The 27,874-nt window shown below is 43.1% G+C and overlaps 1 protein-coding gene and 1 long non-coding RNA gene across 2 annotated transcripts in view; one reads left to right on the forward strand and one right to left on the reverse strand.

Moving 5' to 3' along the window:
• Positions 1-19,156: 19,156 nt before the first annotated feature.
• Positions 19,157-27,872, forward strand: LOC130356106 (uncharacterized). Its single transcript, XR_008888785.1, has 3 exons — positions 19,157-19,283; positions 26,601-26,683; positions 27,805-27,872. It is a non-coding gene; the product is annotated as an uncharacterized LOC130356106 (long non-coding RNA).
• CSF3R (colony stimulating factor 3 receptor) overlaps positions 19,282-27,874 on the reverse strand; it is a 47,045-nt gene continuing 38,452 nt past the window's right edge. Inside the window, exons 15-17 of the mRNA XM_056557146.1 lie at positions 26,580-26,676; positions 26,196-26,274; positions 19,282-21,847 (exon numbers count right to left, since the gene is read on the reverse strand). Of these exons, the coding sequence (XP_056413121.1) occupies positions 21,404-21,847; positions 26,196-26,274; positions 26,580-26,676 (620 nt within the window). The 3' untranslated portion in view covers positions 19,282-21,403. The remainder of the gene's footprint in view (positions 21,848-26,195; positions 26,275-26,579; positions 26,677-27,874) is intronic.

The raw sequence follows: 27,874 nt of genomic DNA on the forward strand, positions 1-27,874 counted from the left end.
CGACCCCGCTTCATATCGCGGGAGAACCCCTTTAACCCCTTAACGACGCAGGACGTATATTTACGTCCTGCGTCGTTAAGAGGTTAACGGGGTTCTCCGGTGCTTACACATCTTTTCCCCTATCCAAAGGATAGGGGATATGATGCCTGATCGCGGGAGTCCCACTGCTGGGGACCCCCGGGATCATGCACGCGGCACCCCGTTTGTAATCACGTAGGCTTGCATTGAGGGGCGGAGCGTGACGTCACACGGGGGCGCAGGCGTGACATCACACGCCGCCGGCCCGGTGGTCGCCTGTAATCACACCCGGAGCGAACACACTCCGTGGACTGATTACAAACGGGGTGCCGCGTGCATGATCACGGGGGTCCCCAGCGGCGGGACTCAGGCATCTTATCCCCTATCCTTTGGATAGGGGAAAAGATGTGTAAGCACCGGAGAACCCCTTTAAGGTTTTTACACTTTCGTTTTTTCCTCACCTTGTAAAAATCATAATGCTCTCAGTTTTCCACCTACAGACCCATATGAGGGCTTTTTTTTTGCACCACCAATTTTACTTTGTAAAAAAACTCCATCATTTCACCTCAAAATTTATGGCAAAACCAGACAAAAAATTTTTGTGGGGCAAAATTTGAAAAAAACTAAAAATGCCATTTTGTAACTTTTGGGGGCTTCCGTTTCTACGCAGTAAAAACGACACATTACCGTATTTATCGGGGTATACCACGCACCGGCCTATAACACGCACCCTCATTTTACCAAGGATATTTGGGTAAAAAAAGTTTTTTACCCAAATATCCTTGGTAAAATGAGGGTGCGTGTGTGTGCATGTGTATACCCCAATACACTGTTTCTGACCCCGCAGAAGCCCCCAGGAAAGGCAGGGGAGAGAGGCTGTCGCTGCCCGCTTCTCTCCCCCTGCCTTTCCTGGGGTCTAGAGCCCTGCTGCCGCCGCTTCTCTCCTCCTGGCTATCGGTGCTGCTGCCCTTTCTCTCCCCCTGGCTATCGGTGCTGCTGCCCCATTGCCGGCGCCAATAGCCACGGGGAGAGAAGCGGCGCCAGCAATGGGGCAGCGGCGCCGATAGTGAGGGAGACAGAAGGGGCAGTGGCACCCATTGCCGGCGCCGCTGCCCCGTTGCCTCCCCCATCCCTGATTGTATAATTAGCTGTTGCCGGAGTCGGGTCCGCGCTGCACGGCGCAGCGCAATGACGAGTGACGTCACTCGTTATTGCGTCTCGCAGCGCATAGCAACGACGCAGGGGACGCCACACCGGAGGCCAGAAGCAGTGCGGACCCGACCCCGGCAACAGGTAATTATACAACCGGGGATGGGGGAGGCAACGGGGCAGCAGCGCCGGCAATGGGTGCCGCTGCCCCTTCTCTATCGGTGCTGCTGCCCCATTGCCAGCGCCGCTTCTCTCCCCCTGGCTATCGGCGCCGGCAATGGGGCAGCGGCACCGATAGCCAGGGGAGAGAAGGGGCAGTGGCACCGATAGCCAGGGGGAGAGAAGCGGCGGCAGCAGGGCTCTAGACCCCAGGACAGGCAGGGCAGAGAAGCCGGCAGCGACGGCAGGTCCCTGCACCTGCAAAAGCTGCTGCAGTTCATTGATTTAAAGCACCCACTTTAAATAATTGAACTGCAGGGGCTTATCAGCGTATAACACGCAGAAAAACTTTAGGCTAAAAATTTTAGCCTAAAAAATGCGCCGATAAATACGGTATTTATTTTCTGTAGGTCCATACGGTTATAACGATACCCAAATGATATAGGCTTCATTTTGTTTTACTTTTTTTTTAAATATAACTTTTTGTACAAAAATGAGTGTTTAAAATTGTCCTTTTCCTACCTCTATAACTTTTTTAATGTTTTCGTTCATGGGGATTTGTGAGGGCTCATTTTTTGCGCCGTAATCTGTATTTTTTATCGGTACCATTTTTGTTTTGATAGGACTTTGTGATCCCTTTTTATACATTTTTTAGGGTATACAAAGTGACCAAAAATACTCAATTCTAGCATTTTTTATGCATACGCCATTGACCGTGCGGTTTTATATTTTTATAGTTCAGTCATTTATGTTTACTTTTTTTTTTTTCAAAATGGGAAAAGGGTGATTCTAACTTTTATTAGGGAAGGGGTTAAATCACATTTATTTTTAATTTTTTATACAATTTTTTAGTCCCCATAGGGGACTATAACATGCAATCATTAGATTGCATACACTGAGCAATGCTGTGCTAAAGGGGTTACACATGTACATGGAGTACGTCCGTGGTATTCCACGGTTATAGGGATTGCCCACTAAAAGATTGTTCTCCCGTCAGCTCACTTTTGTTTGTGGTCACCTGGGATGGTCAGGTAGACAAAAACAGCCGTGTTTGTTGTCATATGTCATTTGTATAACTCTGATTGATATTAATGGGATACATAAAGAGGGCTTTGCCGGTTACATAACTGCCACTTAAGTTTATAGAAGTTATACAAATTGCATATTTCAGGTCACATGGCTGACCATCTCAAAAGACCCGAAACAACTTGCCTTTAGAGGTCTATTCACACGTACAGTATCCTGCACATATTTTCTACGGAGTATTTGAAGCTGCAGATTTTATGCTGCAGATGTCAATGTAAATTAAATGACTAAACACAGCTTCAAATCTGCAGCTTCAAATCCTGAGCATCAACTATGCTCATGATACTGTTTGTGCAAATACACCCTAAGAGTAGGGTCACACATGCCGTATTTTGCTGCATACTTGCTGCTGAGTATTTTCCTACCCATTGAATACACAGCAAAATACGGCACGTGTGACCCTACCCTAAGGGTACGTTAACATGTGCATATTTTTGCTGCAGATCTGCTTCAGCAGATTTTGCTGTCCATTGACTTCAATAGGAAGCATAATCTGTTACAGCAAATCTGCAGCAGAAAATACTGACATGTGAATGTACCCTAGTGGAGCAAATGTTGTCTACTAGTAACTGTGTTCAGTCTAGTTATCTAAAGTGTACTATTATTTTGCAGTACAGTTGACTATGCTTTTGAGTCTCGCAAAATAAAAGTATATGTTTAGGAAATGGACCAAACATAGTCATTAACAGACTATATTAGGTCTATTACAGTGAATGAGTGTGTAGTGGTATACATCAGCATACCTTTCTACTGGTATCACACAGACATAACCCACTCTCATAATGTAAACCTAGCTTTAAATGTAAACTGTCAGCTTGTTCACCCACACTAAACCCTTACCCAGTCCTGATGACGTGAGAGCTGGGGAAAATATAGCAGCACATGTGCTCTTTAGACAGAGCACTGCGATCATGTGAGCTGTGACTCCTTGTCACTATGACGTGGAGTTGAAGCTAATGAGCGGAGGGTTTAGAAGCTTTACTCCGGGCGAGAGAGGCGGCCAGCGGGCGGGCGAGACGCCTTCAGTGCGCTTACTCATTATGGAAATCCCAGAACTTTAGAAGCATTTATCTCAGCAGCCAGTTGACAAAAATAAGTAAGTGACCCCTTTTTTGAATCCTGTTAACCCACACTATAACCCAGTGTATTGGTTTTAGTGTTGGTGAACAAGCTGACAGTTTTCCTTTAAAGGAGCCCTTTAATGGTCAAATAACTTCCCTCCTTTTTATAGCTTAAGGGATTTCTAACATTTTTGAAAACCATTTTATTCACCAAAAATGACTACCTGCCCCAGAAAGACAGCTCTAAAGTCTTGGCTTACTTATCTACAATCTGCTGTCCACTGCCTATTGTAAGTGTAAGTCTGTCTCTAGTAACAGAGAGACCAAGACAGAACATAGAAAGTGGAATTGGGGCTTCATCTGTGCAATGTGCAGAAGAGAGGGAGAGAAAGCCTGGGCTGTGAGTCTGCCAGCCTCCTACAGAAGCATAAAAGCTGTATCTGAAAAACAAATCATACCTTCCCTTTCATCATAGCAGCAGCAGTTCAGGGCTTAGTGTAAGCTCTTCCTTGCTGTGCTGCTGCTGTTTCTTTCATTACTGCTCACCTAATACCTTACAAAACTAGTGCATTAGTAACCCCTTCTCTATCTATGTAATGTCCCACAACAGGTATTAGCTTGAGTGGTGATATCTGATATCTTTATGGCAGAGAAAATATGTCTTTCTTCTATATACACTACATTCAAAAGGGATATTTCACGAGAAAGACAAATCAAAGTGCCTGATAGCAGACCCAGAAAACTGGAGACCGCTTGCCTCATGGTCCTGGTACGGTTAGCAGTACCAATTGCCAAGTGGGGTGATTACCACCATGATGCGCCAGTTGGATTGTGTTGCCGTTGATGTAGGATCCTGTGCAGAAGTCTACCGACTACCTCAGTTACACCTCTGGGAGATCATGCTTCAGTGAGTATATTGGGATTGCGCTAGAGAGCCTATAAGTCTTATTCACACATCCAGGGTCAAGGAACAAGTCCCAGGAAACACCTGACCAAAGAATCCAAAGCTCCTACACAAATCAATCCATATTCCAAGGCAAGTTTACTTACTCACAGATACTCTGCAACAAACCCTTCTCCTTTGCACACTACAGTAACCCTTGCAATACTTACAGCCTGGGACTATGTAAAACAAACTGTGTAATGCAATTTATATCTGAAGTTATGCAAGTAAAATTGCTTTGCACCTTCTTCTCGTCTCCAGGGCCGCTGTCAGGGGGGTACAGCCAGTACCCCAGTAAGGGGCCTGAGCTTTTAGGAGGCCCGGGCCCATGCTGCACCCCCCTGCAGCAGCCGCATCAAAGAAGGGGTGGACTGACGGTGGGGCACTCCAGCCGGAAAAGGGGCCCACTGCTGCCAACACCATTTTCTTTACTTTCTTTTTAAAATAATTTAGTCTGTGGTCCCTTTAAAGTCAGCGCCTGCTCCACCATGGATTCAAACACCCGCTCATGCTGCCGGAAAAAAAAGGACCTCTCCTGCCCACCACTGATTGTGCCCATCTTGTAGGTTACTTTTCTGGGGGATGGGGGGGGGGGGGGGCAGGTTGCAGTTAGGGAGGCATTATCTTAGTGTTTCCTAACCAGGGTGCCTCCTACTTTTACAAAACTACAACAGCCATTGTCATGCAGCAAGTGGTATAAGCTGCAGAATATAAATAGTTTACAAGACTCATTAACATACAGTGCATAATTAAGTACAAATATTAAACATACAGCCATTGTGTAAAAAGATGTTGTTTGCCATCTTGTTTGAGGGGAGAACCGGCATGTCATTCTATGCTTGGAAGTGGATAGAGACAGCGATCCACGGTCATACCGGATGTATCACTTAAGTAGTGAGCTGGATTTACCAGCACATCCATGGACACCTTCTGATAGGTGGTGGAGTCAGCCAACTGTCTAAGAGCCTCGGCGATATACTTGGACTTGTCATCACCAAAACCGCCCGCCCTTGTCGACAGGCTCTTAGACAGTTGGCTGACTCCACCACCTATCAGATGGTGTCCATGGACCCTAAATGGGAGGTGGAGCGCCTGATTAAATCTATAGTTACCATTGCATTGGAGAAGGGCCTTGTCGACAAACCACTAGCAGAATACCCTGTAGTTCAACATCCAGTTACACCGTTTTTTTTTTATCTACTTCCAAAATTACATAAGTCACTGCAGAGCCCCTCTGGCCATCCAATCGTGTCCGGGAGGTATTCTGTAACAAGTAAAATTTCAGTCATACTACAGATTTATTCGTTAAAACTACCGATGCTAATTCTGTCCTCAGGTATGATAGCTTTCATCCAAAACCAATGCTATGTTCCCTACCTTCTAGCCAAATGTGGCACGCGAAAAGGATAGTGAGTACAGAGTCCAAATTGGAGCCAGCGCTCCACAGGATGATGTCTAACTTCCTTGAGCGTGGATACCCCAAGAAATTGCTATTTGCAAGTAAACGAACAGTACTTACGGAAGATAGACATGATGTAACACAGAACAAGAAAAAAAGAGGTGATACCTAGAGTTACTTTTGTTTGCACTTTCTCGGAACTCTCAGGCAGGCTGTCCAGTGAGGAAACACTGGTACATCCTGAGGTATGGTTTCGAGAGGGTGGAAGAGTTCATAAATCCTCCGATGATGGCATACCGAAGGTCTGGCAATCTTAGGGATTGCCTGGTGAGGGCAGATGTGTATACCTCTTAGACCAGTCAGAGTTTTATAACATTAATGAATCTAGGATCATTTCCTCACAGATCTTGTATCAACTGCCGACTGATGTGCAGGGGTAATACCTTTGTACATCCAGGGACGGGGTTGAATACAAGATCAAACACTACTTAACTTGTAATTCATTCTACATAGTGTATGTCCTGTGGTGCCCCTGCAAATTCATTTATGTAGGGGAGACCATTTGTGATTTTAAGACGCTCAATAATCATCATCGCTACACTATTCGTAAGAAGAAACAGGACCTCCCTGTAGCTAAACATTTTAGCGAATTTAACCATCTGGAAAAAGTACTCCGTGACCCACCCTATTCCCCCCCCCCCTGAAAAAGGTGGGGATAGGGTGGGTCACCTGAAAAGGAAAGAACTAAAATGGATCTATACACTCCAGGCTTTAAAACCCTTGGGATTACATGTTGAGTTTAAGAACAACCACCAAATTTGTAACTTATAAAATATCTATATTGTGGGTGTTTTTAGGTATGTTTGTTCTGCTCTTGAACTGTATAGGAGCTGGTAAATTATTATTATTTTTTTAAATCTTTTTATTCCTAACTTTCTGTTTCCTTGTGTTGCAGGGAAGGGAGGGACCACTACATGCGTGAAAGCCATGTAGAACCACAGTGGGACAACTGTCTGTCATCCATGGCCACTCAGAGTGGAACTAATGTATATATTTCACAGGATCTATATAGGATGAACTTACATGCTGGGAAGTGAATTGCAGACACTATATGGAACCACAGCAGGAAATAAATACAGAAGCAAAGGTGGGTGTGTGGATGCCACGATGCTACCTGTGACATAAGCGCACTGGAGAGGCAGTCCCCATCAAGTCTAATGGACGGGGAGACACCACACCAGGTTCCCCGCAACACGAAGACGAGACCCTGCCCCCTTGTGTTGTGGGGAGGTACGCTCAGTGCGTGTCCCCACCACCCGCTATGCGCTGGTAAATCCAGCTTACCACTTTAGTGATACATCCGGTATGACCATGGATCACTGTCTCTATCCACTTCCAAGCATAGAATGACAGGCTGGTTCTGCCCTCAAACTAGATGGCGCTGACAGACTTGACAGCCTATGTGCGTACAACATATGCTCCCGTTTACTATGTTGATACACGTTGTCGCGTCCGGTGGACTGCCGGAAATGCTAACACACTCCAATGGCTGTGTATGGCGAAGCGTCCCACGTGGAGAAATTTGGTGACACGCACGCCGGGATCTCACTCTCTGATACATTAAGGTATCATGAATGAACTATGTACACCTGCATGTTTAATAACTGTAATTAAAGGGGTACTCTAGTGGAAAACTTTTTTATTTTTTAAATCAACTGTTGCCAGAAAGTTAAACAGATTTGTAAATTACTTCTATTAAAAAATCTTAATCCTTCCAGTACTTATTAGCTGCTGAATACTAAAGAGAAAATTATTTTCTTTTTGGAACACAGAGCTCTCTGCTGACATCACGAGCACAGTGCTCTCTGCTGACATCTCTGTTCATTTTAGGAACTGTCCAGGGCAGCATATGTTTGCTATGGGGATTTTCTCCTACCCTGGACAGTTCCTAAAATGGACAGAGATGTCAGCAGAGAGCACTGTGGTCATGATATCAGCAGAGAAAAGAAATCCAAAAAGAAAATAATTTCCTCTGTAGTATTCAGCAGCTAATAAGTACTGGAAGGATTAAGATTTTTTTTATGTAAGTAATTTACAAATTTGTTTCACTTTCTGGCACCAGTTGATTTAAAAAAATAAATAAATAAAAAAATAAATAAAAAAAGGTTTTCCACCGGAGTACCCCTTTAATACACAGTGATGGTTTTATGTTTGTTTTTCACGTGTTTTTAACCTTTACATAACGTAGGTTTCCTACTTGTGTTTGTGTATATATGAACCCTGGATATGTATTCTTATCTACACAATGGCTGTATGTTTAATATTTGTACTTAATTATGCACTCTATGTTAATGAGTCTTGTAAGCTATTTATATTCTGCACCTTTTACCATTTGTTGCGTGACAATGGCTGTGTGAGACAGCTGAAACGTCGCCTCTGATGTCTGGTGAATAAAGCCATACACCTTTTCAACGCAATTTGTGTGCTGCTACCTTATTTCAAGTGGATTTATCTGGGACTCTTCGGGACTGGGTCCAGCTTTAGCCTGCACCTCCAAGTAATAGATCAACAAGTGTTGCCCAACTCTCTGGAAACTATCTATCTATCCATCTATCTCATACCAATCGATCTATCTATCTTATATCCAGGGACAGACTGACAGATTGGGCACCCAGGCACTGCCCAAGGACTCGGGCCTGAGAGGGGCCTGCCGCTGCCCGCACCTTTTCGTTTTTCTTGTACTACAGTGGAAAACGTTTTTTTTTTTTTTTTTATCAACTGGTGCCAGAAAGTTAAACAGATTTGTAAATTACTTCTATTTAAAAAATCTTAATCCTTCCAGTACTTTTTAGGGGCTGTATACTACAGAGGAAATGTTTTTGTTTTTTGGATTTCTCTTATGTTACGACCACAGTGCTCTCTGCTGACCTCTGCTGTCCATTTTAGGAACTGTCCAGCGCAGCATATGTTTGCTATGGGGATTTTCTCCTGCTCTGGACAGTTCCTAAAATGGACAGCAGAGGTCAGCATAGAGCACCGTGGTCGTGACATAAGAGAAATCCAAAAAGAAAAGCATTTCCTCTGTAGCATACAGCCCCTAAAAAGTACTGGAAGGATTAAGATTTTTTAATAGAAGAAATTTACAAATCTGTTTAACTTTCTGGCACCAGTTGATCTTAAAAAAAAAAAAAGTTTTCCACGGGAGTACCCCTTTAAATCTACCTTCAGCCTACTATGACTCAGATTCTGGGAAAGGCTGTGGGCTCTTTAAAATCAGAAAAGGGGCTGACAAGGGTAGCCACTATCTGCCGGGGGCACTGCCTACCTGGGGGCACTACCTACTTGGGGGGTACCACTACTAGGGGCATTACTTACCTGGTGGGCACTATCTACTGGGGACATTACCTACCTGGGAGCATTACCCACTGAAAGCATTACATACCTAGTGGCATTATATATACCTACTGGGGGCATCACTCACAACCTACCTAACGGGGGTTTTACCTACTCCTCAAAAACAAGAATACTGACACTAAATGGGAGACTTTTAAAAATATCTTACATTCTCACTGTAAGATGTATATACCTTTTTATGGGAATAAAAGGATCAGGAATAAAAGGATCAGGAATAAAAGAAAACCAAAATGGATGAATAAAAATGTTAAGGGGGCAATAAAAGACAAAATAAAGCATTTAAACTACTAAAACAGGATGGCAGTGAAGAAGCATTAAAAAGCTATAGAGAAAAAAGTAAAATATGTAAAAAAAAAACTGATTAAAGCCGCTAAAATAGAGAAAGACTCAATGCCAAAAAGAGTAAAACTAACCCCAAAATGTTTTTTTAACTATATAAATAGCAAAAAGGTTATAAAAAGATTAAAAATGAAAGTGTTGGCCCTTTAAAAAAAACAAAACAAAAAAAAAAAACAGGAAGAAATTATAAACGGGGATCAGGAAAAAGCAAATATATTAAACAAATTCTTCTCCACTGTATTCACTGAGGAAAATGAAATGTCAGATGAAATACAGCGAGATAAGGTAAACTCCCCAGTACAGGTGACCTGTCTAACCCAGGAAGAAGTACAGTGCTGCCTAAAAAAAAATCAAAAGACAAATCACCAGGTCCAGATGGCATTCACCCCCCGTGTTCTAAAGGAATTAAGTAATGTAATAGACAGACCCCTATTTTTAATATTCAGGGATTCTATAGTGACAGGGACTATTCCCCAGGACTGGCGCATGGCAAATGTGGTGCCAATATTTAAAAAGGGGACAAAAGGTGACCCCGGGAATTATAGGCCTGTTAGTTTAATCTGTTGTATGTAAATTGTTTGAGGGTTTTCTAAGAGATTCTATTTTGGAATATCTTGATAAAAATAAATGTATAACCCCATATCAGCATGGCTTTATGAGGGATCGTTCCTGTCAAACTAACCTGATCAGCTTTTATGAGGAGGTGAGCTCCAGACTGGACCAGGGGGAATCGCTGGATGTCGTATATCTGGATTTTTCCAAAGCATTTGATACGGTACCACATAAAAGATTTGGGCATAAAATGAGAAGCATGGGGCTGGGGGGGGGGATGTGTGCAAGTGGGTAAGTAACTGGCTCAGTGATAGGAAACAGAGGGTGGTTATTAATGGTACTTATTCTGATTGGGTGACTGTTACTAGTGGGGTACCACAGGGGTCAGTCTTGGGTCCTATTCTAGTTAATATATTAATGAATGACCTTGTAGAGGGGTTGAATAGCAAAGTAGCAATCTTTGCAGATGATGCTAAACTGTAAAGCGGTAAACACAATAGAGGACAGTGCACCATTACAAATGGATCTGGATAGGTTGGGCTGGGAAGTGGCACATGAGGTTCAACACTGATAAATGTAAGGTAATGCACATGGGGGGGGGGGGAAATCCAAGCTGGGATTATATTTTAAATGGGAGCACACTTGGGACGACTGATGTAGAAAAGGACTTATGGGTCTTAGTTAACAGTAAATTTAGTTGTAGTGACCAGTCTCGGGCAGCTGCTGCCAAGGAAAATAATATCATGGGGTGCATCAATAGGGGCATAGATGCCCACAACAAGGAAATAATTCTACCACTGTACAAATCACTAGTCAGACCACACATGGAATACTGTGTACAGTATTGGGCACCAGTGTACAAGAAAGATATAGTGGAGGAATACGGGGAATGGGAGGACTATAGTACCCAGAAAGATTATCAGAATTTGAGTTATTTAGTTTACAAAATAGAAGGCTTAGGGGAGACCTAATAACTATGTATAAATATATCATGGGACCATACAGAGATCTCTCCCATGATCTATTTATACCCAGGGCTGTATCTATAACAAGGGGGAATCCTCTACATTTAGAGGAAAGAGGGTTTCTACACCAGCACAGACGGGGGTTCTTTACTGTAAGAGCAGTGAGACTATGGAACTCTCTGCCAGAGGAGGTGGTCATGGGGCACTCTATAAAAGAGTTCAAAAGGGGTCTGGATGCATTTTTGTAGAGTAATAACATTGCTGGTTATGTTTGTGATTAAGCCTGCAGGGCTGTGTTTGTGGGAGGGGCTTTGGCTATATAGCACCCAGAATCCCCTACCTCAGGGCATGTGTTGCGTTTGTAGTGTTCTCTATTTCAGAAGCACTACTGCTAGCTCATACGTTTGGAGGTGAGGAGGTTCGTTTTCGGTTGTTTGTACAAAGTTTTCCAGTCGGCCAGGACAGGTAAGTGCCCTTACCCCCCTTAACACGGGATAATGGCCTGGTCACTCCCAGCCTGCTATGGCTTGCGATCGCCCGCCGTGGCATTGCGACTTTCATTTTATGCACAATGTTCTGTATTGCCAGCCCGTCACTGTTGCCCCAATTACTGCTAATGAAATGCACCTGATAAATGTAATAGTGTGGTGGTATGCGCCGCCTGGCCTTGCATGGTTACTTACTGTGATATAGTTTGGAAGGTCCGCCCCTTCTCAACTCCGCTACAGTATAGTGTCAGCATGTCTTGCACCTGCAGTGGTAGAGTGGGGCATGCGCTGGGACCAGTGGACAGGGCTCTGAGCCTCCTCACACGCCCACTGGTCACGTGGGTCGGTGTTCTCACGCTGTCAACGCAGCGGTTCTAAGTTGCTACTGGTATTCACCAGAGCCCGCCGCAAAGCGGGATGGTCATGCAACCAGGTCGTATCCACCAGCAACGGCTCAACCTCTCTGACTGCTGAAGATAAGCGCGGTACAAGGGAGTAGACAAGAGCAAGGTCGGACGTAGCAGAAGGTCAGGGCAGGCAGCAAGGATCGTAGTCAGGGGCAACGGCAGGAGGTCTGGAACACAGGCTAGGAACACACAAGGGAACGCTTTCACTGGCACAATGGCAACAAGATCCGGCGAGGGAGTGCAGGGGAAGTGAGGTATAAGTAGGGAGTGCACAGGTGATAACACTGATTAGGCCTGCTGCGCCAATCAGTGGCGCAGTGGCCCTTTAAATTGCAGAAACCCGGCGCGCGCGCGCCCTAAGGAGCGGGGCCGCGCGCGCCGGGACAAGACAGACGGGGAACGGGTCAGGTACGGGAGCCGGGATGCGCATCGCGAGCGGGCGCCTCCCGCGTCGCGAATCGCATCCAGGCTGTGAGTGATATTGCAGCGCACCCGCTCAGCAGGTCTGACCGGGGCGCTGCGAATGAGAGGATGCTGCGAGCGCTCCGGGGAGGAGCGGGGACGCGGAGCGCTCGGCGTAACACCAACATTTTACCTAATACAGGTGTGTGTAATACTTAAATAAAAAAAATTAAAAATCATTTTTTTGTTTTGTTAACTGACATACACTTTGACACATACATACATAGACAAATAAGTTACAGGGTAATTACAATAGTTCTGGCTGTGGGTGTCAGGTTAGGTCAAGTGGTATGCATCAGTTGATTCTAATATAAGCAAACCAGATATGCTGGTCGGTAGCTTTCAACACGCCGTTAGGTCCGTTGCCAGGTTTTACAATGTCCTGCCATATGTGGCACATATCCTCAAAAAAAAAAAAAGTTTTCCCTTGCCCGTCACTATCAATTTACCTATGTATCTTTCAGAACAACCACGGTACGAAGTTTGTAGCATAATTGATTTGCCCATCATACCGGACATGTCTTCAGGTGGGAAGTTACTTGTATCACATTGCTACTGACACGTCTTCAGAGCAATACAGTTTAGCATAAGTGACTTGCCCATCATACCTGACACGTCTTCAGGTTGGAAGTTACTTGCACCACATTGCTACTGACATGTTTTCAGAGCAATACCGTTATGTAGTGATAGCATAAGTGACGTGCCCATTACACCTGACACGCCGTCAGGGGGTAGTTACTTGCATCACATTGCTAATGACATGCTTGCAGAGCAATACTGTTATGTAGTTATAGTATAGTGACTGGCCCAGTATACCTGAAGCACATTCAGGGGGAAGTTACTTGCCGCATTGTTCTCTGATACGGTCCAGAATAATACCACGGTCATAACCACAATATGTCAATAGCAATGATAGGGATAAGAATATATAATATATATATATATATATATATATATAAAATTTAATAAATTAAACATTTTAATTAATATAGAAATTAATAAGAATAATGAAAAAACAATGAAAATAAAAAATTATATATATTTTTCACATTGCAAGGTTATTTCAGCTGACACGTTTCGATGGCATACCTCATATCCTCTCTCATATATCCTCAGTACGCATTACATGGCGAGTGCATAGTCGCGGTTAGCCTGTTGTTGCTTAGCATCTTCACAAACAACTTTAATACAACTCGCCTTCACGTCATAGGTAGTAATGCCAGTCCTTTCAATTTTTGTTTTTCCAGGGCATAGCTCTTGGTGACGTTGTTTCTTGTGTTGGATTGACACAACCCACAAAACCCACACGCTGGGGCTTTCAACCCAGCAAAGTGCCTACAGAACAGGCCTGTATCAATGTTTGTCCAGTCCAGCTCCCTGTTATGCAGAACCGCTGCTTTGAACGAAAATGACTTGTGGTAGTCATAAAAGGTATTCCCGCCATATTTCATGCTTAAATCCGCTACGTTGAATAGGTAAGTATCTAACTCGAGTCCCGTTCGAGTTTTCTTTTCAATTCAGTTTTATTGAGAGTTCAACAGATATCCTTAATACAAACATTTTCAAGAGTAATTTTTTAGGAAAAGCAAAGGTTATACATAAGTATACACTTTCAAGTAAGATAAGCTTGACACTTTAATACATGAGAAGGTGAAGAAAGAATCATGGTACTCTTAACTTGGGAGTGGGAGGAATATATAAACACCTTTCTCAGCAGGTTCTAGAAGGTTTCTGAGCGCAGGTATAGTCGAGTCAAATAAAAGATTATCTTCTGGGTTTACATATATAATAAAAGTGAAAAACAAGGAGGTAAAGAAATAAAAAAACAGGAACAAAGGTAAAACTTTGTTAATATAATGCTTTGTAGACCGTGCATCAAAATGTAGATCTAAATATGAGAGTGATGATTTAAACATTTATTGGAGTATAGGTGTACTCCTTTTTTAATGTATTGACATCATTTGTCCCGCCATCCCTCGGTGTAAGATCTGTGACCGAGACCCAGGAATGTCAGGTCTTGAAGTGTTAGGTACTGTTAGGTGGAGTTGTAAACGAGATTCCATTTCCCCCAAGCTTTAAGAAATTTATGAAAATGATGTTCTTGTTTAGCGATAACCTCTTCAAAGATGAGATTATAGTTGACCATAAATATGATTTCGAATATACAAGATGTGTATAGGGACTTCCAATTTCTAGCAATCAGTAGTCTGTAAGTATGAATGATGTGACAAATAGGTGTGCGGACATCTGTAGGAAAATCCCGTTCAAGTTTTCAATGAGTTACTCATTAAAATAGCAGGGAGACCTGACAGTGCACCATTACCACCCTTCAATAATGCATTCATAACCAACAGCAATTTTGTAAAACACATACGTATACTAGCAAAATTATTAGGTTTCAATCCTGCTTCTCTGTCAGGGCATTCTTTCCGCATTGGGGCTGCCTCAGCTGCATCGCAACATAAGGTACCTGCCCATGTAATCAAGTCAATGGGGAGATGGAATTAATTTTGTTACACTAGATATGTCCCAAAAACCCTGGCTTGAAATGTCACAGGTATTCAAGTGTTGGTGATGTAGTTATATGTAAAATACAAATAAATGATATTAATACTTACTTGTCTTGCTTTTTGCCCTCTATAAGCGTGCCCTCGATCACAGTTATGGCACATACATATGGTATTTATGTATTGTTGTAAGATGTTCCAGGTAAGTACTCACGGTTTAAGCCCCGAGCACAGGGCTGTGTTTGTGGGAGAGGCATGGGCTATATAACACCCAGAATCCCCTACCTTGGGGCGTGTGTTGTGTTTGTGCACCCACCCAACCCTCCCTTTTTCTCTTCACTTCCAAACAGGGCATGCCCTCTATAGGCATGCCCTTGATCACGGTTATGGCACACCTCAGCTGCTTATTATGTATATGGTATTTATGTAAGATGTTCCTGGTAAGTACTCACGGTTTAAGCCCCTTGCACAAACTAGATTTATAGGGACAGAACATTGATCCAGGGATTTATTCTGACTGCCATATATATAATTTTTACCTCTAGTATGAGGGTTTTTTACCTTCCTCTGGATCAACTCATTAGTAGGGACTCATTAGGGATATAGGTTGAACTTGATGGACTCTGGTCTTTTTTCAACCTTATGAACTATGTTACTATTTTACTTACCTACTGGGGGTTTCTTATAGAGGAAATTTCCTACCTACCTACGGGGGGCACTACCTAATAGGGGAGAGGAAATTACCTACCCACCACCACCCTTTCCCCCCAACACACCTATTCCCTCGCAGGGACCCAAGGGGGGCATTATTAGGGTAGAAAACAGGTGGGGAATGTGCAGAAAAGTGTGGTGCCTAATATGTTTGTTGTCTGGCAGATTCTGTGGAGATGACTCCTATCTATCCATCTATCTCATATCTATCTATCTATCTATCTCATATCTATCTATCTTATATCCAGGGACAGACTGACAGATTGGGCACCCAGGCACTGCCCAAGGACTTAGGCCTGGGAGGGGCCCGCTGCTGCCAGCTCCTTTTTTTCTTTTTTCTTAAATCTACCTTCAGCCTACTATGATTTAGATTCTGTGGAGATGACTCATGGTTGGAAGAAGACTTTATGGCGGTCAGATCAAAACAGAGAAGAAAAGGAAAAAGAATGACTCCAAGAAGATGCCCCCTGTGAGTCAGTAAATGTAATTGCACTGTAATCACTTATTTGGTCTGCAGGCCCTGTGTAGAGCCAGGGTCATAGCTGTATGGGCTTTGCATGGGGAATATTGGTTTAAGTTCAGTGATTTTTGCATTGTCACTATGTGGTGGTAAAGGTAGTGGTTATGGTGTGATGATACTATACAATTTTGTGTCCTGGTATTATTGGTAATATTGGTGTCAGTATACAGGATTTGGTCAGTAACAGTATGATGGTGATATGTATATTTCCTTCTTCCTCAGTGAACTAAAGGGCTCTTGTTTTTCATAGATAGTAGGGAAAATAGTGGGCGGGCCCTGGAGGTGGGTCTGGGGGAGGGGGCCCCCAAATTTCTGATGGCAGCCCTGCTAGTCTCCCTGTGTCTGGTTATCTGCATGCACCGCAACACCAAAGACAAGCCAATCAACATCACCTGTACACAGTATACAGGGATGCGCCCCAGGGACTTCCACCACTGTACCAATACATGCAGCCTTCCACTGACAAAAGTTGTGTGCACCTGGGGCTGGGTTACACTGGGACTGCAGCATTACTCACAGCACCATTGACATAGCTGGGAGCACTAATAGCCCCAGCCTCCATCCTCTTAGTTCCACGCATCTTCATACCATTTATAGGAGTGTACTGTGTAGATTATCATCCCAGCACAGTGCCAGCCTGTTCAGTCTAGTGCACCTTTACAAGTACTATGTCACATCATAACAGTAAGGTGTAGGGATTGTGATGTGACTGGCCAGACAAGTAAGGGAAAGCCCAGTGTGTGTACTAAACCCAGCTTTGGTCCTGCCCCCTAAACTGGAGTGCATAGACTGAAATGTGACCATATGATACATTTGCCACATTGGTGTAAGGGAAAAAGACCTGCTCAAAAAAAGAAGGGAACATTTTGTAAATACATTTCTATCCTGTCTGCTGAAAAACTCCATATACCATTAACATAAATAATGTACATGTAAGTAAACAAATAAAAAAGAGTGTATAATACATCAAAAATTTTTTATTTCTGAAAACATAATTCACATTTATAGCAAAATAGACTTTAGCTTATACTGTTGATACTATAGTTTAAGAACATTATGTAAATATAATAGGTTACTATGGTAAAAAAGACCATTAGATGTTTATCCTACTTACTGGCTATACCAATCATACATACTTTTAAAAAGTAGACAAGTACTTGAAGGGGTTATCCTGCTTTAAACTTTTTTTTTTTAACCTGCCCAGGCTGTGAGCACCAAAAAGAAGACTGCATCGGAGGATCGGGCATCAACACAGGAGGCACCTGGGCCTGCGGGAGATAAGTCTAGATTTTTTTGTTTTAATTCTGGCAGGCTGGGCAGGTTTTTTGTTTTTTAAGCTGGATAACTCTGTTAAGTAATTTACCTTATAGACAGTATATACAGTACCAATGTGCCATAACTGTAAAACCACCCTCTAATATTGTATTGGTCTCCCTTGTGACACCAAAACAGTTTATACTTGTGTCCACAAGACCTCTGAATGTTTCCTGTGATATCTGGCACCAAGACACTAGCAAGCCCTGTAAGGAGTGAGGTGGGGCCTCCATGGACCAAACTTGTTTTTATAGCACATCCTACAGATGCTAGTTCGAATGGACTGTTCACTTGCTACCAATATATCCCACCCCATGACAGGAGTCATTATCACAAGATAATCAATGTTATTTACTTATCCATGTTTTTAATATTATGGCTTCAGATATGAAATGATAAAGTGCAGAGTTATAATAAACTGTAGAAATATATATATATATATATATATATATATATATATAAAAAATCATAGTATTCATTTCACCCACACCAGCTGCTTTATGAATGGTGTATATCAAGTGTATATTACTGTTCTAAAGCGGGTGTGGCGTCGGCGCAGCCCCGAGCTGCTTAATAGAGCAGCGGCCACTTTAGACAGTGAGTCTGCAGCCTGACGGACCGGATCTGACGAGGGTTGTCGCGCAAGTGACATTCCTCCACAGATCTGCGCAGGAGAAAGTCAGTGACATTACCCGTCAGGTCGCCGCCAGGTGATTGTGTGTGTCTGTATCTGATGAAAGAATGCAATCCATACAAATTATACTTAGTTCAGTTTAGTGCACATTAAACAGGACCCCATTGAAATCAATGGGACTCTGCTGCACAGACATTACACCATGTGAACATAGTAGGGGAGCTGTTATCTAATGGACAAGTCCATACAACAGGGCTGTCCCAAGACATTGTGCTGCCTGGGTCCAAGACTGAAATGCTGCCCCCCCCCCCCCCCCAAAAAAAAGTACTATGCCATAAAATTGCACTGCATATTCAAAAGCTCCACAGCAATGCAACTCACATTAATCTGCAGCATTAGGAAGAAGCCATTAGGTAGGCAGCATAGTTCCCTTAAATTAGGTAGCCAGCATAGTTTCCCCACATTAGGTAGCATAGTTTCCCCACATTAGGTAGCATAGTTTCCCCACAATAGGTAGCATAATTTCCCCACATTAGGTAGCATAGTTTCCCCACATTAGGTAGCATAGGATCCACACATTAGGTAGCATAGTTTCCCCACATTAGGTAGGAGTTTCCCCACAATAGCTAGAATATATCTCCCCCCCCGACACAGAGACACACACAAAGACACAGACACACACAATCACCTGGCCTGCGCAGCGCTTCTTTTCTCCGGTGGCGACCTGAAGAGTGACGTCACTGACGTCCTCCTGCATGGATCTGTGGAGGAAGGTCCAGACTCGTCAGACTCGAGCCGGCAGGCTGCAGACTCACTGTCTAAAGTGGCCGCAGTGCAGCGCATCGGCAGGGCTGGCCCAACCATGGACCTAGGTGGCACAAAAAAAACAAAAAGGGGGCAGCGAAGTGCCACCCTTGAAAAGTCCCACTGGGTCCCATGCTAGGGCCGGCCCTGCCATACAATGATTAACTTCAAAGACATGCAACTCCCCTGACTCTCACTGCCTGTCTCTTCTATGTGCAGATTCTCTATGGTGTCCTATGGTAGCCTGATGCCATATATCTGCCTTCTGCTTGCACTCACTAACTGGAAGAAACCCATCAGAAACCTTTAAGGAGACAAGCTGAAGCTGCATCTCATATGATAGCCTATATTGTAAGTTAGGGGGCAGAAGATCTATGTAATTCATCTATCACTTGCTGCACGGCCTGATGCATGGATGAGACCCTGCCCCCTCTGTCTCTGCAAAGCAAAAGGTATAATGGGAAATGTAGGTTGCATTAGGAGAGCCCTAGCAAAGGGGAAATATACGCAGGGTATACACAAGGCATACTCCATTACCTCTATTTTATTATTGGCCTATGCAGCACTATAGAAGCAAAAAAAATTATCACAGAGTACTGACTTGCTTACTTACTTTATTACACAGTTCCAAATACAGGATGGTGGGGGAAGGAAAATATATAGATTTTGCAAAGCCATGTAATGCTATTGGAGTTAAAAGGGTACACCACTGGAAAACATTTTTTTTTTTTAACTGGTGCCAGAAAATTAAAGGGATATTCCAGGATTTTTTATTTATTTGACTATGCTACAGGGGCTGTAAAGTTAGTGTAGTTCATAATATAGTGTCTGTACCTGTGTGTGACGGTTTGCTCACAATTCTTCTGTGATATTCACTACAATATTTATTTTTACCAGCATACAAAATTACTGTTGTCTCGGATTTTTCCCAGCTTGCAATGCAGCCGAGACCTGACTCACTAGTCAGCTGATGACAGGGAGCCTGTCTGCTTCAATGGGTGGAGGGATCAATCTGCAACTAATGCAACAGCTGGAGGCACCCTTTTTTTTTAATAGAAGTAATTTACAAATCTGTTTAACTTTCTGGCACCAGTTAATAAAAAAAAGTTTTCCACCAGAGTATCCCTTTTAATATTCGACCAAGGAACCTCCTGTGTGATGACAGCTAACACCTCATATAGCAAAGTGTCTGAAACCAACCTTGGAGTATAAAGTATTCCAAGGAACAGTTTAGACAAAAGTTAGCTGACTGTCTAAAGTGTATGACTCGTTCCTGACTATTCACCAACAAATAATGTTGGGGGAGAGAACGGGTTATGCATGTTGGATTTCTACCTTTTGAACTTTATGTTCTCGTAAAGATAAGGTGCTGCCAGAGGTGTCTTTCAACAGCTTACTTCTCCTGTCTTCAGTCGCCGTCAACTATTGAAAGTGTATGGCTACCTCAACAGAACTGGTATGTTCAAATCCTCATAGCCCAACCCCATATTCCGTCTCCATATCCCATCCCCATACCCTGACCTCATATCCCATCTTCATATCCCGTCCTCCTATCCTGTCCTCATATCCCAACCTCCTATCCTGACCTCCTATCCCGACCTCCTATCATGACCACCTATCTTGACCTCCTATCCCAACCTCCTATAACGACCTCCTATCCCGTCCCAGCGTTGCCCAGTTTTTCCTTCCTAATCCTTGTTGTGGAGGAAAATCAATAGAGGAAGCTTTTGACTTCATGTCCCGTCCTCAAATATTGTTGTCATATCCCAACCCCATATCCCGACCTCCTATCCCGACCTCCTATCCCGTCCTCCTATCGCGACCTCCTATCCCGCCCTCCTATCTCGAGCTCCTATCTCGACCTCCTATCTTGACCTCCTATCCCGACCTCCTATTCCGTCAACCTATCTCGACCTCCTATCCCGTCCTCCAATCCCGACCTCCTATCCCGACCTCCTATCACGACCCGTAATATGTGTACCAGGTATTGAAATATCTCCAGCTGTACGGAAATTATGTGGGAACATACATTTTCCATTGATTTGCATGGAACTTTAAACGAAAAACCCCACCCTCACAAATGGGGGTAGTTAAGGGTTAAATTAACTATCCTATATTTTAAGTGGACATATAAGTAACATGTGACCAAGTATTATCGAAATATCTCCAGCCGTTTGAAAGTTATGCAGTAAGATATATTTCCCATAGACTTTTATGGGACTTTAAACAAAAACCCCGACCCTGGCAAATGGGGGGTGAGTAAGGGTTAAATTACCTATCCTATGTTTGTTGTTGACATATAAGTAACATGTGTGCCAAGTTTCATGTTAATATCTTTAGCCATTTGGACGTGATGCTGGAACATACACACATACATACATACAGACATACATACACACACACACACGTTGAGTTTTATATATGTAGATATGATTGCTGCAAATTTCTTCATGAAACCCACTGAATGTATCTTAATCCTCATGGAGCTGCAAGGCATTTAAAAGAGGAAAGTCTTTCAAAGTTTCCTCTTCCATCAAGAACACACTGTCCTCATGGCTGCTGAAGTGGAACCATGTGTTTTCATAATTCTGGGGGCTCGGTGATACATCACAAAGAAGAGGTTGTGTGGAGTCAGATCTTACATAGACAGAAGTTGGAGGACTCTGTTCACGGTAACCCTCTGTGATCACTTTGGCATACTGGACCGTGTCAACATTGATGTAATACTTTGGCTTATTTGGATCTTCTGGAGAAGATGATGTTTGTGTATTGCATGCAAGACCATAATCTTCAAAACAGTTATCCTTGACTCCATTTTCCAAAGGTAGATTCTTTTCTTTCCATCCCTCCACAATTCTAAGTTCACTTGTGTTGATCTGAGAAACATCACTTATATCAAACGTCATCTCGGGAGTCTACAAAAATAAACCACTTTTTACTAGAAGCCAAAACAAATACAGTGGGGCAAAAAAGTATTTAGTCAGTCACCAATTGTGCAAGGTCTCCCACTTAAAAAGATGAGAGGCCTGTAATTTTCATTATAGGTATACCTCAACTATGAGAGACATAATGAGTAAAAAATCCATAAAATCACATTGTCTGATTTTTAAAGAATTTATTTGCATATAAGTATTTGGTCTATAACAAAAGTTCATCTCAATACTTTGTTATATACCCTTTGTTGGTAATGACAGAGGTCAAACGTTTTCTGTAAGTCTTCACAAGGTTTTCACACACTGTTGCTGGTATTTTGGCCCATTCCTCCTTGCAGATCTCCTCTAGAGCAGTGATGTTTTGGGGCTGCCGCTGGGCAACACAGACTTTCAACTCCCTCCAAAGGTTTTCTATGGGGTTGAGATCTGGAGACTAGCTAGGCCACTCCAGGACCTTGAAATGCTTCTTACAAAGCCACTCCTTTGTTGCCCCCGGTGGTGTGTTTGTCATTGTCATGCTGGAAGACCCACCCACGTTTCATCTTCAATGCCCTTGCTGATGGAAGGAGGTTTTCACTCAAAATCTCATGATACGTGGCCCCATTCATTATTTTCTTAATACGGTACAGTCATCCCTGCCCCAAAGCATGATGTTTCCACCTCCATGCTTCACAGTAGGTATGGTGTTCTTTGGATGCAACTCGGTTTTATCTGACCATATGACATTCTCCCAATACTCTTCTGGATCATCCAAATGCTCTCTAGCAAACTTCAGACGGGCACGGACATGTACTGGCTTAAGCAGGGGGACACGTCTGGCACTGTATGATTTGAGTCCCTGGCGGCGTAGTGTGTTACTGATTGTAGCCTTTGTTACTTTAGTCCAGCTCTCTGCAGGTCATTCACTATGTCCCCATGTGTGCCATCATGCCCCCTCCCATAGACTTGCATTGGGCGGGCGGGGCGTGACATCACACGGGGGCCGGAGTTGTGGCATCACGATACTCCGGCCCTGTGGTCGTCACGCTACACACTCGGAGCCTCCAGCGCTGCGGAGAGCTCACAAAGGCAGGTGCGCAATGACAGATTCTGGGATCACCGCAATCATATTTACATCTTATTCCCTACCCTTTGGTCTAGAAATCTTGCTTGTTTGTAGGTGACCAAATACTTATTTTCCACCACAATTTGCAAATAAATTCTTAAATCAGACAATGTGATTTTATGGATTTTTTTTCCTCGTTCTGTCTCTCATAGTTGAGGTATGCCTATGATGAAAATTACAGGCCTCTCTCATCTTTTTAAGTGGGAGAACTTGCACAATTGGTGGCTGACTAAATACTTTTTGCCCCACTGTATATTACCTTTCTGAGGTGAATTATCACTTAGATATAAACACTAGACAAGCTATTATTAGTAAATCAAATGAAATTATGTTTTCTCTTATAAAAATGTTAAAGACTGTAAAATTCAATAAAAAACCACTAATAGATGATCATATGATTTGTAAAGCTGTATAGGGTCCTGTTGCACCGATCTATTTGGCACCTCTGTTATGTTTAGCAGGTGCCTAATTTTCTATTTTTTACAATAGATTTTGTATTATATTTACTAGGGATGCACTGAAATTTTGCCTGCCGAAAATGCCCCTTTCAGCGTTTTCGGCTAAGGGAATTTCATGGCGATAATTTTGGTGGGCTTGGCCTAAAATGGGGGTGTGGTTTTCACTTTATACACTCTCCGGTGTGCGGTGCAGAACTGTACACCGGCACCACACTGCCTCATCCCCCCTGTGCTGTGGGAGGGAACTCAGGCAGTTGGCAGTGCAAGCCCCTTACACCCCTTCCCCAGATCTCATGAGACGCGGTCAAGGCCCTCCATTATGGTCCGACTGTCTCTCCTCCCAGCAGTGCCTAGCGCTGGGAGGAGGTGACTTAACCCCTACATGGATGACCACCGTGTGTATATGGCACAGCCGTGCAGCAGGCATATGAAGTGAGCTCAGGAGCTGAGCTCGCTGATCGGGGCTCCAGTAATGCAAGCCTTAGCAGCCTGTGGTAATGGAGCGCCGTTAACACTGATCAGTGCTGTGCTATAGCTGTAGCATAGTATTGATCCGTATCTAGAAGAGGGGTGTGATTTAAATTTTTATTTAGCGGGAGGGGCTTTTTTTTTGTCCCCATAGGGCAGTGTTTTCCATAGTGTGCCTCCAGCTGTTACAAAACTAAATCTCCCTGGCTGTCTAGGCATGCTGGGAGTTGTAGTTTTGCAACAACTGGAGGCACACTGTGGAAAACATGGCCCTATGGTGACAAAAATATTGTGAAAATTGATTTGTAAAAAATAAAAAGGCAATAAATAAATAAAAATATAAATCATCCCCCCCCCCCCCTCTTCAAATAAAACAAGGTTAACAAAAATAAACCTATTTGGTAACGCCGCGTGCATAAATGTCCGAACTATTAAAATATGTCATTAAAACCACATGGTCAATGGAGTAAATGTAAAAAAAAATGCCAATGGCCAGAATTGCAGATTATTGTTTGCTTAATGTTGCAGAAAAAAAGTAATGCAAAAAGCTCCATCAAAATAAAAATGGTACTGATAAAAAATACAGATCACAGCGCAAAAAATTAGCCCCTATACAACCCCTGATATGGAAAAATAAGAAAGTTATAGGGGGTCAGAAAAGAACGTTTTAACCCCTTAACGACCATAGATGCTCGTCCATGTGTTAAGGTGGTATGGCGCAGGCTCCCGACTCGAGCCCGCATCATACCGGCCGGCCCCCAGCTGATTCTTGTAGCTGGGGGCTGGCGTTAATAGCCGACATGCAGCGATCTCCTTTGCTGGCTATTAACCCTTTAGATCGCCGCTGTGAAAGCTGACAGCGGCGTCTAAAGGTGCCTTATTCCATCCCATCCCTGGTGGTCCAGTGGTGTGGATCGCCCCACCCCCCTGCAGCGCGATCTCGGAGGGGGGGGGGGGGGTGTTTGTTTGGTGGAATGATCCACTGTTGAGGTAACCTGAGGGCTTACCTCATGTCCTGTGTCGGCTCCGATGGGCCAGGCTTTATCAATCGAGCACAGAGCACACAGATCAATGTGGTTTTATACAACCACAGTAATCTGTATGAGGAATCAAATGATTCCTCCTAAGAGTCCCCTAAGGGGACTAAAAGTGTAGAAAAAAAAGTAAAAAAAAAAAGTTCCTTCCTTATTAAAAGTTAAATTCACCCCCCTTTTCCCAAATTTCATATAAAAAATATATAAACATAATAAAAATAAACATATGTGGTATTGCCGCATGCGTAAATGTCTGAACTATAAAAATATATTGTTAATTTAACCGCACGGTCAATGGCGTACGCGCAAAAAAATTCCAAATTCCAAATTAGCGTATTTTTGGTCACTTTTTATACCATAAAAAGGAATAAAAAGCGATCAAAAAGTGTGTTAGCAATTAAAACTTCAGATCGCGGCACAAAAAATGAGCCCTCATACCGCCCCATACGTGGAAAAATAAAAAAGTTATAGGGGTCAGAATAGGACAATTTTAAATGTATTAATTTTCGTGCATGTAGTACAACATTTTAATCGTACGGACCTACAGAATAAAGATAAAGTTTCATTTTTACCGAAAAATATACTGCCTAGAAACGTAAGCCCCCCAAATTTACAAAATTGTATTTTTTCTTCAATTTTGTCGCACAATGATTTTTTTTTTTCCGTTTGGCCGTAGTTTTTTGGGTAAAAAGACAGATGTCATTACAAAGTAGAATTGGTGGCACAAAAAATAAGCCATAATATGGATTTTTAGGTGCAATATTGAAAGGGTTATGATTTTTAAAAGATGAGGAGGAAAAAACAAATGGGTGCAAAAACTGAAAATTGCTTGGTCCTTAAGGGATTAAGCATACTGATTTTTTTTTTATTTCTTTTTAAAGATATAAGGGGGAGATTTATCGGAACGTGCTGAGGAAAAATTGAGTAGTTGCCCATAGCAACCAATCAGATAGGTGTGTACCCCTTTAGTGTATCCTGGAGTCAATGTATGGCAGCTCTGTGGCTCCAAGCATGGCCAGTATTTTCTATAGCTACCCCGTATGTGTTCCGGTGTAACCTTCAAGTACATCAGTAACTAAAAAATTCTGATAATACAATTTTACAAAAACGATATTGAAAAAAGTGGACGGGGCAGTGCATTTTCAGCTTCGGTTTCAGCCCAAAATTTCCCTTTCGGTGCATCCCTAATATTTACTATAGTCAAGTAAGTCTTACAGTATATGTAACACTACAATTATTTAATAAGGTTAGACTAAAAAATTGACCTTTTCCAAGAAGAAGACTCGTTTTCCCATTTGACTATTGGCAGGGTCTGGAACAACAGGCCAGAACCGATTCTTCATCCTATTATGGCAAAAGAAAACAAGAGATGAACAATGTGTCATAAACTTATATGGACACAGAACAACTGAAAAAACTTATTGGCATTTAAAAAAACTTTATTTACAGGTGGAATGAAGTCTTGTTTACTATAAGCAATAATGAGGTGCAGATTGATAAGGATAAATAAGCTATTAGACAGGTCACAAGAACTTACAATGGAAGACAAGAGTAGTTGAGAGATTATATATGCTTGTATAGAAAACATTACTAGTGAGTAGACAAAGGCTGAATTCTTGCATTGCTGTTTTATTCATTACTATATTTACCTTTCATGTTTCATAATGCAGGTAAGAACCATGACAATGATAATAAAGAATCCAAACAGGATAAAAATCAGGAGCATCATATTGATGTCTTCATTATCTGGATGGTAAACATGGGTTATAAATTGAATACAGTATATAAACAAGCTAACAACAATTTTTTTTACTACTCATGTTACGAATAATATGTGTTACAGTTACTCTAGATCCAGGCCTTCTATTTATAAGAGGTGGCCGTATTGACATAAATAAGGTTTAAAGAGGTTCTCCGGTGTTTATATATCTTTTCCCCTATCCAAAGGATAGGGGATAAGATGCCTGATCGCGGGAGTCCCGCCGCTGGGGACCCCCGGGATCATGCACACGGCACCCCGTTTGTAATCAGTCCCCGGAGCGTGTTCGCTCCGGGTCTGATTACAGGCGACCACCGGGCCGGCGGCGTGTGACCCCCTCCCATAGGCTTGCGTTGAGGGGCGGAATGTGACGTCACACGGGGGCGGAGGAGTGACGTCACACGCCGCCGGCCTGGTGGTCGCCTGTAATTAGACCCGGAGCTAACACGCTCCGGGACTGATTACAAACGGGGAGCCGCGTGCAAGATCCCGGGGGTCCCCAGCGGCGGGACTCCCGCGATCAGGCATCTTATCCCCTATCCTTTGGATAGGGGAAAAGATGTGTAAGCACCGGAGAACCCCTTTAAATAATAGAGCACTTCAGGTGCTCGGACAACCAACCTAAGGCTGCATTCACACTTTGTTTTTACGTAATGGGTGCCGGATCCAGCTGGGGGAGGGGCAAACCGGGCTCTCCCGTACCCCAGTTGGACCAGTCAAACGGTGACTCCGGTCGGCTCAATTTCGACCCGTATCCGGTTTTGTGACCGGACCTAAAACCGTAGTATACTACGGTTTTAGGTCCGGTCAGGAAACCACATATGGGTCAAAAACGAGCCGACCGGAGTCACCGTTTGACTCCGGTTGGCTCATTAAAGTAAATAGATTTCAGTGCTGGTCCGGCTGGGTACGGGAGAGCCTAGTCTGCCCCCCCCCCCAGCCGCACCCGTATTGTAAAAACAAAGTGTGAATGCAGCCTAAGTGGTGCTTTGTTTTCTGGTTATCTTATTATTTATCATATTGTTTGATATCCTTTGTCATATAATTTAATATACTTTTCTTTTCAAAGGAAAAGTGTTCTAATGGTGATCCAGACTGTCTTTTTTTTTTAACAGAGTTACATTTCAAAATTCTAGAAAGAGTTTTCTATCAATAAGGCCCTTTACAATTTCCCAAAATGTTGAA

The sequence above is a fragment of the Hyla sarda genome, chromosome 2, assembly GCF_029499605.1.
Source record: "Hyla sarda isolate aHylSar1 chromosome 2, aHylSar1.hap1, whole genome shotgun sequence".
NCBI classification, from domain to species: domain Eukaryota; kingdom Metazoa; phylum Chordata; class Amphibia; order Anura; family Hylidae; genus Hyla; species Hyla sarda.